Raw genomic sequence first — 22,597 nt, 5'->3', positions numbered from 1 at the left:
TTCTTATTTTTGTGGACATTTGATCCCCTGTACCAAAGCTCAAATTAAAACCTCAAATTAAAACTGGAAAGGAAATTTTAAACTAAAAAACGATCACAGGTTAATTAGCTTTCTCAAACACAGAAACTGCCTCTCTTAAAAAGCCGTATACTCTTAAGTACTGAGACATTACTAAAAGGAGAAAATAAATTATGAGTTTTATATTTACCATAAGGTACTAGAAAATCCACTGCTCTCTTCTTAAATAGGGATAAATATACTCAAGATTAATAAAAATGTACATTGTAGCTACTGATTAACAATTTTTATTCTTCCTTTTTTTAAGAAGAATGCACTAACTCTTCAAACCCAATAGAACCAAAACTATACTGTTCATTTAGATACCTTAATTATTCCTCCCACCATTTATTGTTAATACCATCACTATACTCTCAGATATTTAGATTAGAAACCCAGTATAATTTCATAGAATTCTTTGGTGCCTTGTCTCCACTTTTAGCAAAATGCTAAGTACTTTATTATACATAATATTCCTTGAAACTGTTCCAGCCACTCCATTTTCATTGCCGTTATTCAGCCAGGCCCTCAATTCCTTTTCTGGGATACTTTGATAGCTTACTTTTTTTATGTAGACTTTCATTCTTTACCTCCTGTGGTATCTTAAAACAGTATTTTAAGATTAATAACGGCATGACTTTGCCTTTAATGCTATATTATCCCACAGAATTCAAACCCCTAAGCCAAGCCTCAATCTATTTTTCCAATCTTATTATCTACCAATTCTTTTTTGAGTTTATGTTCTAGTCCAGTGGCTCTCAAACTTTAGCATGCATTAGACTCATTGGGAAAATGTGACAATCAGATTGCTGGACCCTAGTCCCACAGTTCCGGATTCTGTACGTCTGGGTGGAGCCAATAATTTGTACTGCTAATAGTTTGCAGGTGATGCTCATACTGCTGGTCTGGAGATCCACACATTAGGAACCATATTTCTAATCAATTAACTACTGCCATTCATAAATGTGCCATGCCATCCATCTTTTCACAAGTTATCTCCTCTACTTAAAATGTCCACCTACCCCATACTATTTCCTTTCTTCATGCCTACATTTTAAAACTAACAATTTTTTAAGAGTCAAGTCAAATCCTATTTCATCCATTAAAATTTTCCAAATTATCTCTATCAGAAATGGTCTCTCCATGTGAACGTGCATAGGAATTCAAATAGTGGCACTGATCACACTTTCCCTATTTTAGGGTTTATTTATTCATTAATTTATTCAAACCTTAGAGTGCCTACTGTGTACCAAGTTCACTGATGCTTTCATTTTTTTGTGGAGGGATAAGAGGTAAATGAATATATATTAGATGGTGTTAAGTACCTTTAAATATAATATTAATAAAACACAGGTAAGAGGGAAAAAGAATACTAGAGATGGGATGCTACTTTACATGGGGTGTTCAGGGACGGCCTCTCTCTCTCTAATAAGAGTCTATCTGAGCAGGATCCCACAGCAAACTATATAATATCCAAATGAAACATGTTTCTGGCAGACAAAACAAAAGCCAAGAAGCAGATACGTACAAGGAGTGGCAAAGACACTAGTGTTGGTGAGTGTATAGTAATAAAAGAAAAAGTCACAGAGCTAGATGGGGCAGGATTATGGAGCCCTGCAGTACACTATAAGGATTTTGGCTTTGACTCTGAGATACAGAAGTATGGAAGGTTTGGAAGAGGCCTCACTCATACCTTTAAAAGGATCACATTGACTGCTGTGTAAAAAATAAACTGCAAGTGAGGAAAGGTGGCGACAGGGAAATAAAATAATCCAGGAGAAAGATAACTATAGTTTGGATCAGGGTCATAATAGACAGAAATAATAGTTAGATATGCCTTTTCTCCCTTACTAGATAATTCAGTTCCTTTAGAGCAAGGATGGTTTTTCCTTTAAATTCCCTATAATCACTAAAATGAAGCTTTTCACATAGTACCTATTATTTTCTTAAAGGAATACCCTCTACAATACTCAATTATTGTACTTTATATATGTAGATTTATGCCTAAGATATCTAAGGATATTCAACTGATTGATAGTAAGAAAAAGTATGTACTGTCTGACAAGAAAAATACAGCATTTTATGAGCACTTACAAGTTATGAGCATTTAATAGTTGTTGAAGTTAACTTCAAAATATAAGAGAGAAGATAAAAAGTCTTAAAAGTTAAGTACAAAATGGCTCCACAAGTGAAGTTTGATACGGAAGTGTTTTTGATTTTTTTTTTGAGACGGAGTCTCACTCTTGTCGCCCAGGCTGGAGTGCAATGGTGCGATCTCAGCTCACTGCAACCTCTGCTTCCCGGGTTCAAGTGATTCTCTTGCCTCATCCTCCTGAATAGCTGAGATTAAAGGCACCCACCACCACGCCCGGCTAATTTTTGTTTGTTTGTTTGTTTGTTTTTGAGATGGAGTCTCGCTCTGTCACCCAGGCTGGAGTGCAGTGGCGCGATCTCAGCTCACTGCAAGCTCCGCCTCCCAGGTTCACGCCATTCTCCTGCCTCAGCCTGCCAAGTAGCTGGGACTACAGGCGCCGGCCACCGCGCCCAGCTAAATTTTTTTGTATTTTTAGTAGAGATGGGGTTTCACCGTGTTAGCCAGGATGGTCTCGATCTCCTAACTTTGTGATCCGCCCGCCTCGGCCTCCCAAAGTGCTGGGATTACAGGCGTGAGCCACTGCACCCGGCCAATTTTTGTGTCTTTAGTAGGGACAGGGTTTCACCATGTTGGCCAGGCTGGTCTCAAACTCCTGACCTCAGGTGATCCGCCCACCTTGGCCTCCCAAAGTGCTGGGATTACAGCCGCGAGCCACCAGGACTGGCCCAATACAGAAGTTTTTAAGAAATGAGATAATAATTTCTTACTTTTTAAATAAAATCAAGAATTGGGGAACTGCATAATACAGTTTTAGGTGCCAGGAAGGAAAGCAAAAATTGAATATCTACTCTAAGTTTATAAACACAGGATGACAGGATATGCAGGAAATCAAAGTAATAAATTGAGAACCGATGAATGAGTTTTAACATTCTCACAACTCTCTATGTTTTATATCTTTCCCTCAGCTTGATTATGTTTTATGTTATGTACACTCACTATATTAAATTTGGATAATATATGAGAAAAAAAGTATCCATCATTGCACTGCCCACAGATAACCACTATTAACATCTTGATTCCTTTTCTAGCTGTGTGTCTTAAGGTAGTTGCTTAATCTCTCTGAGTCTCAGCTGCATCATTCATAAAATGACGATAAAAACAGTACTTATTTCACAGAGTTTTTGCAAAGGATAAACGAGAATCTAGGACAGGAACTGACATACTTTTTTTCTTAAGGGGCCAAAAAGTAGCTTATGGGCCATACTTTCTCCAACCCAATTATTCAGCCCTGCTGTTGTATCATGAAAGCAATCACAGAGTATATAAAATTAAATGGGCAAACACCAATATGATTTGCAAAAAAAAAAAAAAAAAAACAGGCAGTGTTGCCTTTGCCACAGTGGCGTATAGCAAAGGTTCATAACTTTTTTTGGTGTGTCTGAATTATTGTTGGGTTGTATTTGTTTGGCAAGTTTTGAAATTCTTAAAAGAATCTGATTAAAAAAAAAAGAAATTTGGATCTGCTCACCAAGAAAATGCAAATAAAACTTCACCTCAATCATTACGTGGACACTGAAAAGATCATTTTTTATGGCTGCATAAAATTTTAATTTATGGGAGATGAAAAGATATTCACCTATTTTAGAAGTTCTGGTTGGTTTCCTATTTTCATTCATTACATTAATTATAATTAATGCTATGAAGAATAGTATTGTGTCCAAATTTATAATTCCTCAGAAGTGAATGCTATAAGAAAAATGACTAAGTCAAAAGGTACAAATTATTTTAAGGTTTCTAATATCTTGGTAAATTGTAGTCCAGAAAAGTCGTGGTGATCTGTACTCCCATCAGCTGAAAAAGAGATCTTCATACTCTCATGAGCATGGAATATATGTAAATTTTAGACTTTAAAAATAAATTCTGTAATTTGAGAGATTTGTCAAATGACAGTACGACAGATAAAGGCCAAAAAAACACATCCATTGTATTTGGGACTGGTAAGATTTCCAGATATTCAAGGTTAAATCTAAATATGGAGAGACCGACAAACTTTAATCATTTAGGATAAACATTTAAAACACATCCCATACTCTCCTGCTTTCAAAACACAAGATAATAAACATAAAATAACTTCTACTGGTTTGCAGTCACCATAACTTTGGTATTTTGAGAACTGCTATAATTTGTGTAATATATTACACGAGATACTAAAGTCCAGTACATTAACACTCTATAATGTCAACTTTCCAAAGCAGTGGTGAATACAAAAATAACTGAAAGACTCTCCATCTAAGTAACAGAAAAGTCCTGATGTGAATGTTGAAGCTTGCCAATTATATAAGGCACTGGGGATATAGTGGTAAGCAAACATTGTCCTGATATGAATGTTGAAGCTTGCCAATTATATAAGGCACTGGGGATATAGTGGTAAGCAAACATTGTCCTGTTTTGTGTAGTTATAACTTCGATAAGTGCTATGAAGAAAAGTTATAACTGAGCCATTGTTACTATCTCATCTAAGCATATCCCATTCAAGTGGGTTGGGGGGTAGACTAAGAGTTGAGAATCACTTTCTTTTTTTTTTGAAACAGAGTCTCACTTTGTCACCCAGGCTGAAGTGCAGCGGCGCGATCTAGACTCACTGCAACCTCCGCCTCCAGAGTTCAAGTGATTCTCCTGCCTCAGCCTCCCAAGTAACTGGGAATACAGGCATGCACCACCATGCCCGACTCATTTTTCTATTTTTAGTAGAGATGGGGTTTCACCACGTTGGCCAGGCTGGTCTTGAGCTCCTGGACTCAGGTAATCTACCTGCCTCGGCCTCCCAAAGTACTGGGATTACAGGTGTAAGCCACCGCACCTGGCCTGAGAATCACTTCTGATGGGGAACTTCTGCTAGATTGAATTTGATTTTTTTCTTCTGTTTCACATTTATGAACATCTTTAGTTTCTGCTGCCTTGAGTCTTTTTAACAGTGTCCATTCCACTGCTTCCACTCAATCAAAACTGCTTTAGTAAGCTACAGTATATATCAAATATATATGCATAGATGGTACAATAGATACCAAATGCTTATTCCTAGATACAATACAATGTATTGTATTGCACTGCAGAGGCTAAGTGCACGGGCTGGCTTTTGGCTGTCAAACTGGCTAGGTTACAGTCTGATTATCACATACTAGGTACAGGACGTGGTCAAGCCATCTCTTCTGGTCTTAGTTTCCTGACCTATAAAAATGAGAATAATGGCACATAGCTTGTAGGGTAGTGGATTAAATGAGCTAAAACAGGTAAACAACTTATCACAATCCCTGATTCATGGAAAGCATTCAAAATGAGTTATATACATATATACAGCATATACATATATAAAGCATTCCAATAATAGCTTTCAGATATTAAAAACATTAACATACACACATCAAATCACTGGGAAGAGTATTTATAATATTTCAACTTTAGAGTAACCAAAACATACTGGTTGATGTCAATAAACTCTAGTTGTAGAAATACATATTAACAACCTGTACATGTTTTATTATGACATTATATATGCACACTTATTTTCACAGTACACAGAACAATTTTGTGCACCTGTCTATTAATATGTACTGATACAACCACTTTTCTTCTCCCTTCACTTCTCTGTGCTATGTTTTGCCACAAGTGGAGCCCGAAAATGAACCTGTCCCTTTCTTTCTCAAAGTTAATTAACTGATTTATCATAGTCTACACCTAATCCTGAATGAATGTAACTCATTTTTCACACCTTCACCGAGACAAATAAGCACTGATGAACAAAGGTACATACTAATGGTCACTCTGCATTCACAATGATCAAATTCAAATGGTTCTGTGGGTCAATTCAACATACCTCTCTAATCAGCTACCAACCACCTCCATGTACTCTTAATAGATGAACTTTACTCCTACCACAAAACTCCTATATAAAGCAACACCCCTCCACTTGTGCTTTGAGTGTTGTCCTTCCTCCCCTTCAGGGGTCTTATAATATAGATAATCCCTTCTTTTGTAGATTTGTATCTTCCTTTCAAATGGATCATTCTCACCAGATTTTAAGTGTACACAGTTCACACCAATTTACTAAAAAAAAAAAGAAAGAAAAGAAAATTTTACCTTCAATCCACAATGCCTCCAGTTACCACCATATCTTTCCTTCTCCTTTATAGGTTATGTGTACTTACTGTCTATTCCTTCACCTCCCACTCTTGGAACTACTCCAACCTGACTACTGATCCCATCACTACACCAAAACAGCTCTGTTTAGAGTCACCCAAGACTCCATGTTAATTCAACGATTGGATCTCAACAGTTTGCAATGCCAGTTACCATTCACCCCATCCTAAAACATTCTCTTTCCTTGCCTTTTGTGACACCACAGTTCTCTGGGTTTCTGAAACCTCTTTAATCCTTCTCAAACTTTATTTGAAGACTCACCCTTTCCTACTGAGACATTTAATTTTGAGGCTCCTCAAGCTTTAGTTTTAAGGTCCTCCTTTTCCTAGTCTACTTTCTCTCCCTATGTGAGCTCATTCACACATATGACTTCGAATACCATCCACACGGCTATGATAACCGGACCTCCCTTTTGAGCTCTGGCTTCTGTTAAGTCCAGCTATCTCTAAGATCTCTCCTTGGATGAGGCAAAAGCACCTTAAATTCAACATATGAAACCAAACGAAAGGATCTCAGTAGAGCAGAACTTGCCCAGGTATCCAAATATACATAGTCAAGCTATTAGTTCCCATTTATAGTATTGCGTATCTTTTCTTCATAGCACTTACCAAAGTTATAACTGCACACAAAATTGGGCAATGTCTGTTTGCTTACCACTGTATCCCCAGTGCCTTATATAACTGACAAGCTTCAACCTTCACATTAGTGACTTTTTTACTGTTTAGATGGAGTCTTTCAGTTTTTGTATTCACCACTGCTTTGAAAAGTTGACAGTAGAGAGTGTTAATGTACTAGACTTTAGGATTTCATAAATTATACAATTCAACCTCCTCCCAAATTTAGTTTGCCACAATGTCCCACCATCTCCTAATATCTTTAACATTACATATTAATATACAATTAATGTGTCATTCAATGGGCCAGATTTAATTGATCTTATTTTATTTCTTCACATATCTTACCAGACACATATTTTACTACAGGTTTCGTAAAGTTCTTGTTTTTGTTTTTGTTTGTAATTTTTAAGGTGTAGTTTAGCACATTTTGGCAGGAAAGCAAGAAAATTCAGTGCCAGTAACAACAGTACAAATGGTGCCTTACTTGTGTTTGGCAGAACTGTGAAAAGATGATATAACTAAAAAACTTAAAAGCAATGACTCCATTTAAATATATTTCCTCCTGCCATTTTATCTACAAAATTAAAATTGAGGTTTTTTTGGTTTTTTTGTTTGTTTGTTTGTTTGTTTTACACAGTCTCGCTCTGTCAGCCAGGCTGGAGATCTCAGCTGACTGCAAACTCCACCTCCTGGGCTTAAGCCATCCTCCCACCTCGGCCTCCCAAGTAGCTGGGACTACAGGTGTGTGCCACCACACCCAGCTAAATTTTTGTTTTTTTGTAGAGATAGGGTTTCACCATGTTGCCCAGGCTGGTATCGAACTCCTGAGCTCAAGCAATTTGCCTGCCTTGGACTCCCAAAGTGCTGGGATTACAGGTGTGAGCCACCACACCCTGGCAGGGATAGATTTTCTGAAGCAATGTAATGAGTGGTTATTTGGAAAGCAATAATAGTCATGTATCTAATGAAAGACTGTGTATAAAAAAGTCACTGAAGTTTAGAACCTCATTGGTCATTCTAAAATGATTTTCATAAGTTTATTTAACCAATTCATTTTTTTAAAAAAGCATCTCACATGCTTTGGGGAAACAAAGAATTAAAATTTCATCATACTCAAAATAATCTTGTATCTATTTGTACAAAATAACCAATCTAGGGCTAGGCGCGGTAGCTCATGCCTGTAATCCTAGCATCATGGGAGGCCACAGTGGGTGAATCGCTTGACCTCAGGAGTTAAGACCAGCCTGCAGATCATGGTAAAACCTCGTCTCTACTAAAACTACAAAAATTTAGCCGGGCATGGTGGTGCACACCTGAAGTCCCAGCTACTGGGGGGTGGGGGCTGATGGGTGCTGAGAACCGCTTTAGCCCCGGACAGGGAGGTTACAGTAAGCCTAGATGGCAGACACTGCACTCCAGCCTGAGCGACACAGCCAGCCAGACCCTGTCTCAAAAAAATAATAATAATAAACAATCTGTGAGGTAGGAAAAGAAAATGAAATGTATTTTATATACTTTATTTTTTCTTTGATTATAAAATAGGTTTAATTTTTAAAAAACTCAAAAAATAAATGTAAAAAATAAAATTCAGCCATAAGCATACCACCACAAAGTTAACAACATTTTGGTATATTTCAGTCTTTTTATTTACAAAGGTGAACTCACCTGTGTCCTGTGTCTTTTCAGTAGTTATACTATAAACAGTTTCTCGTATGAATAAATATTCTTTAAATACATGATTGTTTAGGGAAAAGGGACATAGGATTACATTATATGTACTAACTCCCCTAATAATAGTCATTTAGGTAGTTTTCAATGATTTACTATTACAAACAACGTCATTATGAACAATCAGTTCAACTCAACTCTGAAAGTCAACCTATAAAGGCATTAAGGAGCAACAATAACAAAAAAAAAGGATTTAGCTCCCCAAATACAGCCATCAACATCTAAGGTTCATTTGTTTTGTTTTTTCCTAATTATAATAAACGAGTTAATGTCTTTCCAGGGAATTCACCTTTTATGAAGACTTGAAATATCCCAAATGTGCCAAAATTTGAAAACTTTTTAAAAAGCTAAAATTTTCATTTGCAATTGAGAAATAAAAATAATTTTGCATCAATGCAATTAAATTTATCAATGCAATTATCGATGCAATTAAAAAATTATTATCAATGCAATTAAAAAGTTATCAATGCACTTAAATTATTTCTAGCTCTGGATATTCACCACAGAATAGATCAGAAAATAGGATACTCTTTTTCAAAAGTAAATAAGTGACTGCAAATTATTCTCAATACTTTCCTTTTCATCTTTCATACTATTATTTACTGAGCTAGAAAACTAATTTGAGACTTCTAGTTAAATGTGACAGATTGAACCACATTTACGTCTGATCCTACTTGAAAACTCCACTAAAATAACAGTAAAAATATTTGTGTTTTAAAAGAGCTAAACCCACTGGACAAAGCAATGAAAAAGGAGAGATATCTACAGATGGGTAGTTGGAAATTAGATGGATGGGTGGTAACTGGCTTAACAGACCCAAGAAACTGAAAGCCAAGCCATCAGTAGAGGGAGTTTGGGAACAAGCTCATGTGTGCTTGAATCAACCCCAGAACCCCAGAACATCTCAGGAATTTGAGGTACCACATACCTCCAAAAGATGTGAAAACAGAGTCAGAAACAAAAAGATCAAAATCTCCCCCAGATCCCTCCCCTAACAAAACAATGGCAACTAACTCCTAATTCTCTAAAGACACTGAACATTTGGACACAAAGAGGGTAGCAGGAAGGAAAGGGATAAACAAAAACGGGGTATAATCACAGTGTACATAGTGAACATGCTCAATAGTGAGATCAATAGTGAGATAGTAAGATAGTCCCTATCTCCTTCCTGTACTAGGCCAACTGATTCCATCTAAAACAACTAGGGAAAAAATTACTTATAAATATAGAGGTAAATATCAAAACTGAAAGAGTTGCCAGTGATAGCCTCTGGAGAATAAGAAGTAGGAAAGGAAGAGGACAGGGCATGACTGCAATTTTTTGTTATAAGCTGTGGCAAAAAAAAAAAAAAAAAGAAGCTGGTTGTTCAATAATATCCATTCTTGTTTTCTTCCATACTGACAGAATCGTAGGCATGTGTTGATCAAAGAAACAAAAACCTAGAAAAATTTCCTAACATTCTTTTCAGGTGGGGATAACTCACAAGATGAAAGTGGGTCATTAAGTAGGATTTAGGACAAGTTGTTTTGGTTTACACCACAGAGACAACCAGCTCCTGCCACTGGGAAGTCAGATGTGATAGTTGGGACTCAAGCAACTACCCTGGATCATGACACAAACTCGGGATGCTAAGACAAGGATGACTAGTAAGAAAGAGCAAATGATAGTATGGCCACTGTACCATCCCTACACTATCTATTCAAGATTTTTTTACATAAGAAATAAATGCCCACCTTGTTTGAACCACTTAAGTCAGGTCTCCATTAGCACCAAAATGCAATTCCTGATACTTAGGCCTTATATGACTTCTTAAAACTAAGTACATTAATAAAAATTAAAGATAAATTAAAAATAATCCCAATTAATAGCAAGAATTAGTAAAAATGTATTATACCCTAGAAAACTATTCATAGAGCTATAATAAGTATTATGTAAATCCTATATCAAGACCAAGAAATAAGGATTGTTTCTTCCTGAGACAAATTATAATTTCTCTAAATTAAGAGACATTAGAATGTATTTTATAATACTATGGGACACTCTCTTTTCTGTGAATACCATCTCTTAAGGCACCTATTACAGTGCCTGGCCCACAGTCGTTACTTAAAAACTATTTGAGGATCATTAAAAACTTTACTGCCATTTATATCAGCATTACGCATATAAGGTACCCACTAAGAGTCCCAAAGTAAGGGTACAGCCAAGTTTCTCAACCTCGGCATTACTGATATTCCGGACCAGATAATTCTTTGTTGTTAGAGCTATCCTGTGCATTGCAGGATGTTCAGTAGCATCTCTAGCCTCCATGCACTAGATGTCAGCAGCAAACCTCAATCATGACAATCAAAACTATCTCCTGACATTGCCAAATGTCTCCTAAGGGAAACGAAATCTCTGAGAACCCCTGCCATAGTTGTTTTACAAATCATTGTGTTTCACCAGGAGCATTCGGCTTTTCTAATTAAATAACAGAATTTAAGAATTGTAACATTTCTAAATTTTCTCTCAAGTTTACTGCGAAACACAAATTATAAGCTACCTACAGATTATCTCTAATGTCCCTCATAAATCCTCAGAGGATTTTACAAGAGAAATATTAATAGCATCTACCTATTTAAGTCTATCTGTGTGCTAGGTACAATACTAAGTACTTTATATTCTTCTCTCTTTTTATATTCATGACATCCTCGTGGCATGACTATTAACCCCACTGTAGTATGAAATAATTTTAAATTATATTTCAATCAACATATCAAAGTGGTTCCAGAAATCCTTTTTTATTACTCATTATATTCATTCTGGCACTGAACTAAGAAGAAAGTATCTTAACTTCCTTAGTTTACAATCAATTTATGACAAAAAATTCAGTGTATTTGGTGACAAAATAAATTGAATTATTAAAACTTTCAGGAATTAGAAAAGTGTTTACAGCACTTAACAAGTCAGACAATAACAGTCTGCTTCTTGAAGTATTTCTTACTACTGTGTCATAATGAAAGAGTACTTTCTAAACTTTTCATCCATAATACCAAGTTATTTCCAATAACTTCTTTTTTCTTTCACATCACTTGCAACAACAACAAAAAACTCCCCTCTATAATTGAGGATTTACTTACTGCTTTTCAGCAGAAACTGAAGACTGAGTTCAAATCCCAGCATGTCTACATAATGGAAACTAAGACACCTTAACTTGTTCATGCCTCAATTTCAACTATGCTACTTGCTGTCTGAAGCTTAAGAGTTAGTAGGCCTTCCATAAAAGTTACTTTCCCCTACCTTTCATCCTCAAAGGAAATTAAGTATCAGTTAAGGGCCAGTTTTATTTAAGCATTTATTGAGTCAGCTAACAAGAGCCAAGAGAGAATGTGATAGGGCCAGTCCAACATTATTACACTGTATCTTCTGTTTTACTTTTCCTTATGGTAAAAGACACAAAAACCCCTCTGGAAAAGAAGTGTTCCTTCCTCTCTCCCTTTGCCCACACAACTAACTGCCAAGAAATTTTGATTCATATTTCCCTCTAAAAAGAGGAAGATAAACCAGAGCCTTTCTTTGAAACACCACTAACCTGTCTGTATAATTCATGTATTTAGTTAACTGTCACATACCCCAACTGCACAATATCCATTGCATTACTCACGATTAAGTCATTCACTAATAAAAACAAATTATTATACTTAATATTAGCCTCAGTGTCAGAAAACCAAATTTTTAAAAAGAAATCTTCGACTAGGAATTAGATTAAATAATCCCCCTGCTTCCCTTACTGACGAATGAAGCAATTACTATGGTAGAATTTTATTTCTCAGTTGATAAAATTCAACTTAATAAAGGAATATTTTATTCCATCTAAAAGCTTTAATATAAAAAAGGACTTCACAAAGCTCACCTGCAAAGTAAAACCAGGACAAAACCTCAGAGCAGATCTCTCAGTAACCTAGAGTATTATAAAATATGTAAAGTTTCAGGTAATAAACTATGTTTCAGGTAAAAGTTGGTAACATGAAAGTATGTCAGTCTAACATAATTTAGCAATAGAAAATAAACGTTCATTAAGTTCTTCCTGTTTTATTTCCTTGGATATACAGGAGGTAGCGAAGTCATAAAGTAGTCAACTTCATTTGTTCTTAAAATATTGTACTGTCACTATTAAGACACTGTGTTTTGCAGGCTAAATTTGTCATTTGTTCTAAAATTTTAGTAGCTGGTTGTTGATATAAAAAGCAAAACAAACAAATTAAATAGATTTTCAGCCCCTGAATATATTAAAAATATAAATTGTATCCTAATTTTCAGAAGTTTACAATTCCTATAGATACAAAATCTACCAATAGCGTGGTTTCTAGATGTAAAAGGTATAGTTAGAAAACAAGTGCTCTGAAAACAAGACACTGAACCTCTAAATTCAGTGAATGCCAATTATCAAAATAAAAGTGAATGCCAATTATCAAAATAAAAATACATTTTCAAGAAAGTCATTAAATAGCAATGCCAAAGAAACTGACATACTCTTCAAACCAACTTCTTTATGACACTGGGGGAAAACATGAAATCAAAAGGCAATTTAAACTAAAGCATTAAAAACTTACCTGAAAAATGTCAACTCCATCCTTTTTCTTTCAATGCTTGTAAGGGAATTCTTACAAGCTTTCCCTTACAAGCATTGAAAGAAATTCCTTACAAGCATTGAAAAAATTCCTTACAAGCATTGAAAGAAATGTCAGCAAACATGATGCCCATTTCTCATTAACTTTATTTCCTACTTGTTATCAGAATGAAATTAATAGCTACCTGATTCAAACCCTTCACATATTTATTTAACTATTACTCCTCTTTGACAGAAGGGGAAACTGAGACACAGAGTAACTTGTCCAAGGTAATAATTTCTGCCAGGAGATGGTGGAGCCAGAATCTGAACCCTATACACCCAAATTAATGGACGCATTTTAAAAGGGATGGGAAGGAAAAGGAGCAGTTAGTTTTTTTCCCCAAAATAGCTTGCAAAAAAAGACTGTTGTGAATGGGAACAAACCGTTTAAATTACAAATGCAAGTAGATGAGAATGCAGAGTACACACATTTTACCCCTAAAAAAGTAGGGGTATATTTGTTATATTTGATTACAAACACTTTGAACAACATCAAACCCCTGTGACGGTCGACTGAGTAAATAATTTAATGTCACCGTTCAGACACTGTATTTTACAGGCTAAATAAAATACATTATATATTGAAGGATGAGGGGGGTTGGTGATGTTAACCGGAGCAAGAGTTTAAGGAAAATTACTTTCATTATGAGCAGTTAATTAGAAAAGAGTGCGTGTGTCAACCGAAGGAGGTTAAAAAAAATGACAATCACATTGCCTTAACGCACTCTCTGTCCGAAAAAAGTAACTAAATCACCGTGGGTCAGCGTCTACGCCAACTGGAGAACCGGCCCAGCGGGATCTTGTGAGGGGATGACAGGAGACCCTAGAAGAGGGGGAACAGTGGCAGTGACAGGAAAGATGGCATGTCTCCCATCCCGGAAAAAAAGGGGAGAACACGGGGGGCAATCGGCGGAGAGGGGAAGGCAGAAAATGTTACCAGAGGTGCCAAATGAGGTGAGAAAGACCAGGGTAGGAAACATAAGAAAGGCGGGACTCTCGGGCAGGAAGGTCTGTTTGGGGTAGGGAAGGCATGTCAGGACAGAGCTTTCCGGACAGCCGACCTTCCTTCTTTCCAGCCCCTCCATCCCCGACAAACTCACTTTCTCAGCAACCCTAAGCCCGTGGGTCACCCTCGCCCTGCTCCCCGCCCCCCACCCCAAGCCGGATAAGTGGAGGAGGGAGCTTCAGCCTCACCCTCCTTGTTGGGGAGGAGCGGGCACTGGACATAGACCAGATTCATGGACGAGAAGGCCAGGAGACGCAGAGAGGCCCAGGACCCGGGTGACAAGTCGGGGCGGCCAACGGACGCCTCACCTGACAGAAGCGTCGGCAGTAATCCCGACTGCTGATTCCGACGCCGCTGCCGCAGTTGCCGCTGCCAGCACCGCCTCTACCGTCGCCCGCAGCTCTAAGCCCCACAGGGCCCAGCGGGGACTCCACAATGGCCACAAGCTCTTCTCCGAGGCGTTCGGCCTCTTGGTCGCTCTCTTCCTCCGCCATGAGGCTCTCGCCGCCCAGCGCGTACCAGCCCCTGCGCCGCCGCCGCCGCCGTAGATGCCTAGGCTAACCTCCTCCTCCTCTCTAGTTCCCTCCCCCTTCCCTCCTCCCTAGCCGGACAGGGGCCTCTCGGCTGGGCTCTACTTCCGGCTCCGCCCACCCACGCCCCCAGTTTTTATTGGAAGACGCAAGCTGCCAATCATGCTCATGCCCGCCTTTCCACTACTATTGGTGAAATCGGCAGTCTGTTTGATAAACCGGCCGTCTGTTGGTCAATGCTGCTCGGCGGTTGCTGGGGACCGCCTACGGGCTCTGCCATAGGCTGTGCAGGCGGACGGGGCGCGGCGGGGGACACGGCGGCCGCCGCGGGGCTCGATCGGGCAACGGCGGCGACGGCGGCAGCGACGGATCCTCCTCCTCCTCCCTTATTCCCTTGCTCCTCTTTCTTCCTTCTCTTTTCCTTTCCGGCTGGGCCTCGTCCACTTTCCCTAACGGCGGCCTCGATCCTACGGTACCAAGGAGCTAGGGAGGCCGAGGGTGGGCCCGACCGTTGGTGCGGGCTCTGGGCCCGGGGCCTTCCGTCCAGAAGCTGGAACCGGGGGCGGGGCCGGGGCACAGTTGTCGGCGGGAGGAAGAGGGAGGAGACGGGAAGCTTGACAGCGGCCGCCTCCGCCAGGCGCCTGCCGCCGCCTCCCTTGAGACTGCCGCCAAGTCGGCTGTCGAGTTCCCGGGCCCACAGCTGGCACCTGGGACTCGGCCTTGCCCAGCTAGCGGGGTCGGGACGGCTGGGCGCCGGCGTGCTGGGCTTGGCGCCGGAGGAGAGAGCCCAGACGCCGGGAACGTCCTGGGCCCCGCCTCTCCCCCGCCCCCGCCCGAACCCCCGGGCCTGGGTTGCTGGAGGAGGTGCCAAGCGGGCGGACCACCGAGGAGGACCTGGGAGGGGAAGTGTTAGGGTAAACGTTGGGATCGGGTTTGTAGTTACCTATAAAGTGATTTTAGAAACACCTGCGTGGTGGCAGTTGTTGACGTTCTTGTTCATCTTTTCAGTCACCCTCCTTCCGTCCCCCATTTTTTCCTTCCATTTGTTTTTCGTGTTTTACAGTAAAGGCATGACTTCCTGGCACCGCAGGGAAAATCGGGTGCAAGCCCAGAAACTATTTCCCCACCACCACTTGTTGAAAAACTGATTTGAAGGCATCTCCGGGGTTGAACAAACGGAAAGTGCCAGGATTTGATGCGTCTCTGGTTTCTCTCTGGAGACCATTCCCTGCTAAGTATCAAGACGAAAAAAACTGGAAACTAATCCGGTAAACATTTAAACTTGAAAACTTATGATGAGTTTTATTTTGATCTAGCAAACGATATGCTTTTTCTCTTTTGTTGGCTAATTCCTGCACTTCTTAATTTCTTCATTTGTTGAAAATGTTTTCTTCTATTGAAAACACTTTTGTTCTTCGGGTATGTAAACTCGAGCATCCTCTACTGGGTGGAAATTTGCCTCTGCAGTAACACAAACAGACTTCTTGAAATTACGAAAACATTGGAAAGTATAGGCCTTTCACCTTAGCACAAATGATTGAGCATTTTATGCTATAAAGAATTACATGCTTATTGTTTTTGAAATCCAAATATTTAAAGATACAAGACTTTTTACATAGAAAGTAAGACTTATGCATTACGGGGCACAAATATTTAATATTTACCACAACTAGGTTAGAACCATTAACCATATTTGGTATAGTTACCTCATATTTACCACAACTAGGTTATATTTGGTATATTTACCACAACTAGGTTACAACCATTAATCATAATTGGTACTGATTTGTGAGGGAGTGTAAAACACATACCATTTACTTAAAGTATAAACGTGTAATGGTAAGTACTAGATAGGAATCATAACTGTCTTCTCTGCCGTTGCAAACCTGTAGCCTAACACAATATTTGGCAAATGAGAGCTGTGCACTTTAAAAAAAAAAAAAGTGGAAAAAATAAAATTTATTAAAACCTAGACTTTATCGTACTTTTCAGAATTTCTGTGGAATGTTTAATCTTCTGGATCCATGACTGTCTGATACGTTGGCAATTTAAAGTCCTTTTGAAAGAGAGTTCATGTTACCCAGCTATTCTCTAGTATGTATTCATGGAATACTCCATCGTTTCTGATTACACTTATGAGACATAATTCTTCAGAGCACACTTAGAATTATTTCTCTAACATATTTATGCAGACAGAATTCCATCTTGAATTTTATCAAATTCACTTTAACTTCTTAAGTCTTGGTTATTGTAAGAGCCCAAAGGTATGGCCCCAGGGAACAATTAAGACTTGATGATTTGTCACCTACCAAAATATGTTCATTATCTAAAGGTTTCAATGCCCATAAGGCTGTCATTTGGTATTTAGTGCAGTGCTCATAAAAGTGTGTTATTAGGATAAATTGAGAAATTAATTAAGCTGCTTCTAGATTAAATAAATATAAATATTTGGACAAATAGTGAAGATACGTACGTACTTTTTCCATCAAATTTTAATTGAGGTTCTGCTGTATACTAGACTCTGTGTTCTTGATTTTGTTCTTACTAGTTAAGTGAAGTAAGTATTAACAAATGTAATTATTAATTTTAATGGGAAAAGAAACAAGTATTAGAGAAGTAAGACTGCATATCTTAACACCTTTTGGAAAACGGAGGTATACATGCATTACAAAATAACTTTGAACTGTATATTTTGGCTTTACAATTTAATGTCATTGTTGCTTTTAGTTGTATTTGGTCTGGTTTTTTTTTTTTTGTGGTTTTTCCTCAGAAGAATTTTGGAAACTATATTCATCTTCATATAGAATTATGGCAGTTTATAGGCCCACCTGTTTGAAAAAACTTTATCCACAGTTGTGTTCCTAAAATCAGTTGTCCCAGAATTGTGACAGGAAAGAAGCTCTTTTGAACTTGAATGCATATCTAAATTAGAAAAGATTAATACAATTTATATCCTGAATGTAATTTATATCCTAAATATTGAACTGTGATTAGGTTTCCCTAAATAATAGTGACATCTGGGATAGTTTGAGTTCTTTCTTTATAGTCTAATTTACTTGAATTTCGTAAAAATCAAGGAATGGACCTGATTGCGACTGGTTAGTAACTTGTTCTAGTTTTGCCTTCCCTTATATATTTCAGGTAAGTTAAGATTAATAGACACACAGTCTACTAATTTGAATTTAGTTTTTTGAAGTATTTAAAGTGTTTATATACTGCCTTTTATTGTTCATTACTTCCAGAATGAACTGTTGTTATAATACTCATCTTTGTTTCTTTTGTCTTGAAAGAACCATATTTATTTAGAATCAGAATGGAGCGATTTGTAGTAACAGCACCACCTGCTCGAAACCGTTCTAAGACTGCTTTGTATGTGACTCCCCTGGATCGAGTCACTGAGTTTGGAGGTGAGCTGCATGAAGATGGAGGAAAACTCTTCTGCACTTCTTGCAATGTGGTTCTGAATCATGTTCGCAAGTCTGCCATTAGTGACCACCTCAAGTCAAAGACTCATACCAAGAGGAAGGCAGAATTTGAAGAGCAGAATGTGAGAAAGAAGCAGAGGCCCCTAACTGCATCTCTTCAGTGCAACAGTACTGCGCAAACAGAGAAAGTCAGTGTTATCCAGGACTTTGTGAAAATGTGCCTGGAAGCCAACATCCCACTTGAGAAGGCTGATCACCCAGCAGTCCGTGCTTTCCTATCTCGCCATGTGAAGAATGGAGGCTCCATACCTAAGTCAGACCAGCTACGGAGGGCATATCTTCCTGATGGATATGAGAATGAGAATCAACTCCTCAACTCACAAGATTGTTGACTAGGAGGTTACCACCATTGTGATCAAGATAAATGTGGAGTATTAAAGTTATGTGTTGATTGTGTGGTTCATTTTTGTATTTATTTCATTTAAAATCATGTGACGCAGAATAGTTTTGCAATGTGTATATAGTTGCAGGCAAAAAAAAAAACCACCTCGCTGCAAAACTTATTGTTACTTTTAGTCACCAATGGTATAAAGCAAAACCTAGGTTTAGAGTGTGCTAGGATACCTGAAACCTGATGGTTATCTTTAAAATTAATGGTTTTTCTCCTGAAATGTTTGTGCATGGAAGAACTGCCCTGCTTTTTTACCCTGTTGCCATGTATGATTATTCCTTGTGAGATTACTTAATTACTTGGATTGAAGACTAGCCTATTGAAGCTGCTGCCAGGCAACACCACTTAACAGTAACTTAAAGGAATTATTTTCTTTAGAGGATCCTCTTCAAAAAGGAAGGGATAGTGGAAAACTGTTCTTATGTCTTCAGATCCCTAGCAGAAATGACTGTTTATTTCAAACTATGTTTTACTTGTATATGATGTAGTCACCTTAACTATCTTTCAATTCCATACTTCCCCCGCCCCCATTTTAAAGGCTTATTGTTGTATTTTGTAGCAGCTTCAAGTGACCAAAAGACTAAAATCTTTCAATGTCAATGCCAAAAGCCAAGGGGAATTTTGCAGTGACAGGATTTTAGTCTCTTACTATGAATACTAATTTCAAACCATAGCTTTCATTTTAAGCATCATCTTGAATTTCTAAACTTTTTTCTATGTCTTGGTGTTAAAAGACTTCAAGATTGGCATTTTTACTTAAACAGACATTTTATGGTTGAGTTTTCTCTTTATTATAGAGAATTAGTAATTTTTTTTGGCTGACAGATCAGATAAAATTACTTTCTATTCATTAATTTTTCTCTACAACTTTATGAGTTTATTTAGGTGAATAGTCTAGACTAGAAACAAGTTTACTTTATCTGCTTTGCCTCTGGTGGTACAAGGTTTTTAACATGGATGGTAAACAATTGTCTAGAAATTCTGGCAGGTTTTTTGTAGTGGAGATCTGGCAGTATCCTGCATAACTTTGGGTGAGGAAATTGTTCTCTTAAAGATCAGCCATGTTCAGGAAATGATCTCTGTTTGAACCTCACTATCCTGTAAGGTTATCCAAGTAGCTTAGCCCAGCTAAGTTCTATCAGAGACCCAAATTATATTTTTTAAAAATTTAACAGCTGGAAACTTGGACTAGAGCTTTAATAAAAAATCTTAAATTCTTTGAAATTCAAGTTAAAAATACTTATAAGATATATTTCTATTACAAAGCAGTGACAAATGATGCCCTGTGTGACTTGGAGTTATCTTTGACTTTTACCACAAATCTTCATTTATAAAAGAAAAAGCCAAAGTGAAAAAAAGTTAGACTGTGTATTTTTCAGTAACAGCTTTCCATGTCTTAAGATTTTTTTACAGACTTAAGTTTCTAATTCAGGTTGTCAAACTGGCCATTTGACTTCAGAGATTTGTTTTGTTTTCATTAAAAAATAAGCCTGCCGCCAAAATAAATCACTTATCAAAATGTGAACTGTTTTCCTCATGTTCAGTTACGTTAAAGTAGTCTGATAAATGCATGCCTAGAGTAGTGCTCTCGTTGATGAAGCACATGTATGAGGAGACCAGCAGCAAAACATAACCATATGTGTTTTGCGTTTACTTCCTCTAGAAAAGAATTTGCAGGCAACCATGTTTAATTTGAACTATCTAAGATGGTAGATTTTAGAAGCTAGGAATAATTGAGTTTTATAGCACTATTTTCAGAATACAAAAAGATACACAATCATTCTGTTTTTTGAAATTCCATGTGATTCAAACTGCTCCCTATTATTTGGGTATTAATTTGTACTAATGGCAAAATGTAATGGCAGATCAGCTTTGAGAGTGGTCCTAAGCAGTAAACTGGATGATGTTGCATTAGAAAAACATCAATAATTCATATTTAAGTTTTAGTAGTTACTACTGATTTGATAATCACTTAAATTTTATATATCTTAATGTATTTTTTCAGACTCCTAATTAATTCCCACATTCACTGTAACTAGGGGCATAGTCCATTCTGTTAGGATTATATCCTCTCCTTAGAAATGTTTTCCATCCTGTTGTGGGGATTTGGTATTAATGTTTCTTCATTGATTATGGAACTTTTGTTCCCTGAAGCTAGTTAACTGTGTCTAAAGTTAAATAAATACAGCAGAATGATTGTTTTAGCCTGCTCGAACTGATACAAATCCCTGAAACCATGATTGGCATATGTTAGATAACAAATGAGGATGTCTAAGAGGCATATGCTGCTTTGGAGGTGTAGTGAACGTGTGTACAGAAGTTTTCAATCTTAACTATATAGTGTTAGTGTGATGCTATACTATTGGAAAAATAGCAGCTTTTTTCTATTTTATAAGTTGTATGCATAAACATAAGATTTGTAATGTTTCATTTATAAACTGCCTTCTTCAACACATGTTAATAGTGTTTTCTCAAAGTATTGATAGTATGTCTTCCAGAATTTCACAATATGCTTACAGTAAATATTTCCTAGCTTGTTGAAATGTTCAATTCTTTGTTGGCTTTCTTTTTGATTCTGTGGGGGTGTATAACAAGCCTGAAGGACATTGTAATCATTTCTTACAGGGTGAAAATTAAGAAAGATTGTGTATGAGAGCCTATATAGTTGTTTTATCCATTATCATCTTTGATTAAGACTTTAAAAAAATGCTATTTCCAGTTAATGCATTTGGCCCTATTGAATTTTCAGGGACCAGAAAACATTAAAAAGTTCTGCATCTTAATAATGGTAACCAATTAAGCTTGAGATTGTTCTGAAAGTATCAATTGCTTTAAAACTGTTGTAAGTACAGTTGGCAAGATCTCCAAGCTGAAACTTCCATGTTAAAACTTTTGCCTGTAAGAATTTGCACATGAATGTTAATGGAAAACACAAAATAAAACTTAAGATGGCCCAAAACAAAAGCCACAAACAGTTCATCATTTGGTGCTTAGTCTTTGTAAGGGCTCTCTGTGGTTTGACTTACCCCAGCTACCGTTAAATGAGGACAAATCACCTTAAAACATGTTCATTTGATTCATAACAAGGAAAATTGGGTCTATGATTTTTTGCCAATCTTAGCCTAAAAGAAATTGCTTTAGCTTTTAGTCAGCACTGATTAAAATGTGAATAGTGAAGTGGCTATCCTAAACTGGTTTATCTCCACCCACACTATCATAGATTTCTTAGGTAAATACAATTCTTATCTAGTGGTATTCTACTTGTATTCAGAATACTGTATTAAAATTTTACTATTTCATTTTTGTATTCCGTGCTTATTTTTTTTGCTCACGCATGTATGCTTAGTATAAATGTGTCACTTCTAAAGTTTTGTCTCTGACTTCTAGAAATAAATTTCAGAAAAATTGTTTCAAAAGATTTTGAAAGCACATTTTGTTTTGTGAGTCAATGACAAATATATTTCCTGATTACAAAACAGCAGAATCTTACTGAGTTATTTTTCTACTAGTTATAGCTCCCTTTTATAATACTAGTCATTATACTCAATGTAAAAGTATATAATCTGTCAAATCAGATTCACATCATAGCTACAGATATCCCTTTTGCTCCCAAGTTGTATAGATAGTATTTAAGTTTAATCATTGCTTTTAATTGGAAATATTTTAGTTTTTTTACTTTTGGAAGTATTAGTTATTAAAGGACCTAATTTATAAGTTTCTCTGCTATATTCTCATTACCACTTGTAACAAAAAACGCATACAAATCAAAAATATTTCAATTTTACATAATTTTGAGGGAAAATAATCCTGCTACTAATCCCTTCTGTTTGGCAAAAAATTAAT

The 22,597-nt window shown here is 37.3% G+C and overlaps 3 protein-coding genes across 17 annotated transcripts in view; 2 read left to right on the top strand and 1 right to left on the bottom strand.

Moving 5' to 3' along the window:
- Window positions 1-15,033, bottom strand: part of ZNF654 (zinc finger protein 654) — an 85,561-nt gene extending 70,528 nt beyond the window's left edge. For 4 of the 14 annotated variants that reach the window (XM_016941513.3, XM_024355574.3, XM_016941512.4 and 1 more), the window contains exon 1: window positions 14,657-15,033. In XM_016941513.3, the coding sequence (XP_016797002.1) occupies window positions 14,657-14,842 (186 nt within the window). In that variant the 5' untranslated portion in view covers window positions 14,843-15,033. The remainder of the gene's footprint in view (window positions 1-14,656) is intronic. The other 10 variants (XM_054680813.2, XM_063806914.1, XM_063806919.1 and 7 more) reach the window with 10 other exon arrangements.
- Window positions 15,034-15,099: 66 nt separating this feature from the next.
- On the top strand, window positions 15,100-22,170 carry LOC129135333 (uncharacterized). Of its 2 annotated transcripts, XM_001135424.8 has the most exons (4): window positions 15,100-15,350; window positions 15,942-16,146; window positions 16,871-16,972; window positions 18,169-22,170. In XM_001135424.8, exons 1-2 carry the CDS (start codon window positions 15,115-15,117, stop codon window positions 16,024-16,026), a joined length of 321 nt encoding a protein of 106 aa, XP_001135424.3. In that variant the 5' UTR covers window positions 15,100-15,114; the 3' UTR covers window positions 16,027-16,146; window positions 16,871-16,972; window positions 18,169-22,170. The 2 variants fall into 2 exon arrangements, with proteins under 2 accessions (XP_001135424.3, XP_003318251.2); XM_003318203.6 differs by lacking the exon at window positions 16,871-16,972 and having other exon boundaries at window positions 15,115-15,350.
- Window positions 18,192-22,170, top strand: CGGBP1 (CGG triplet repeat binding protein 1). The gene has a single exon (XM_054680817.2). The coding sequence runs from the start codon at window positions 18,192-18,194 to the stop codon at window positions 18,693-18,695; it is 504 nt and encodes a 167-aa protein (XP_054536792.1). The 3' UTR covers window positions 18,696-22,170.
- Window positions 22,171-22,597: the final 427 nt, after the last annotated feature.

This window comes from Pan troglodytes, chromosome 2, assembly GCF_028858775.2.
Source record: "Pan troglodytes isolate AG18354 chromosome 2, NHGRI_mPanTro3-v2.0_pri, whole genome shotgun sequence".
NCBI lineage: Eukaryota > Metazoa > Chordata > Mammalia > Primates > Hominidae > Pan > Pan troglodytes.
The sequence above is the reverse complement of the archived record's forward strand: the minus strand, read 5'-3'. Positions and strand labels throughout refer to the sequence as shown.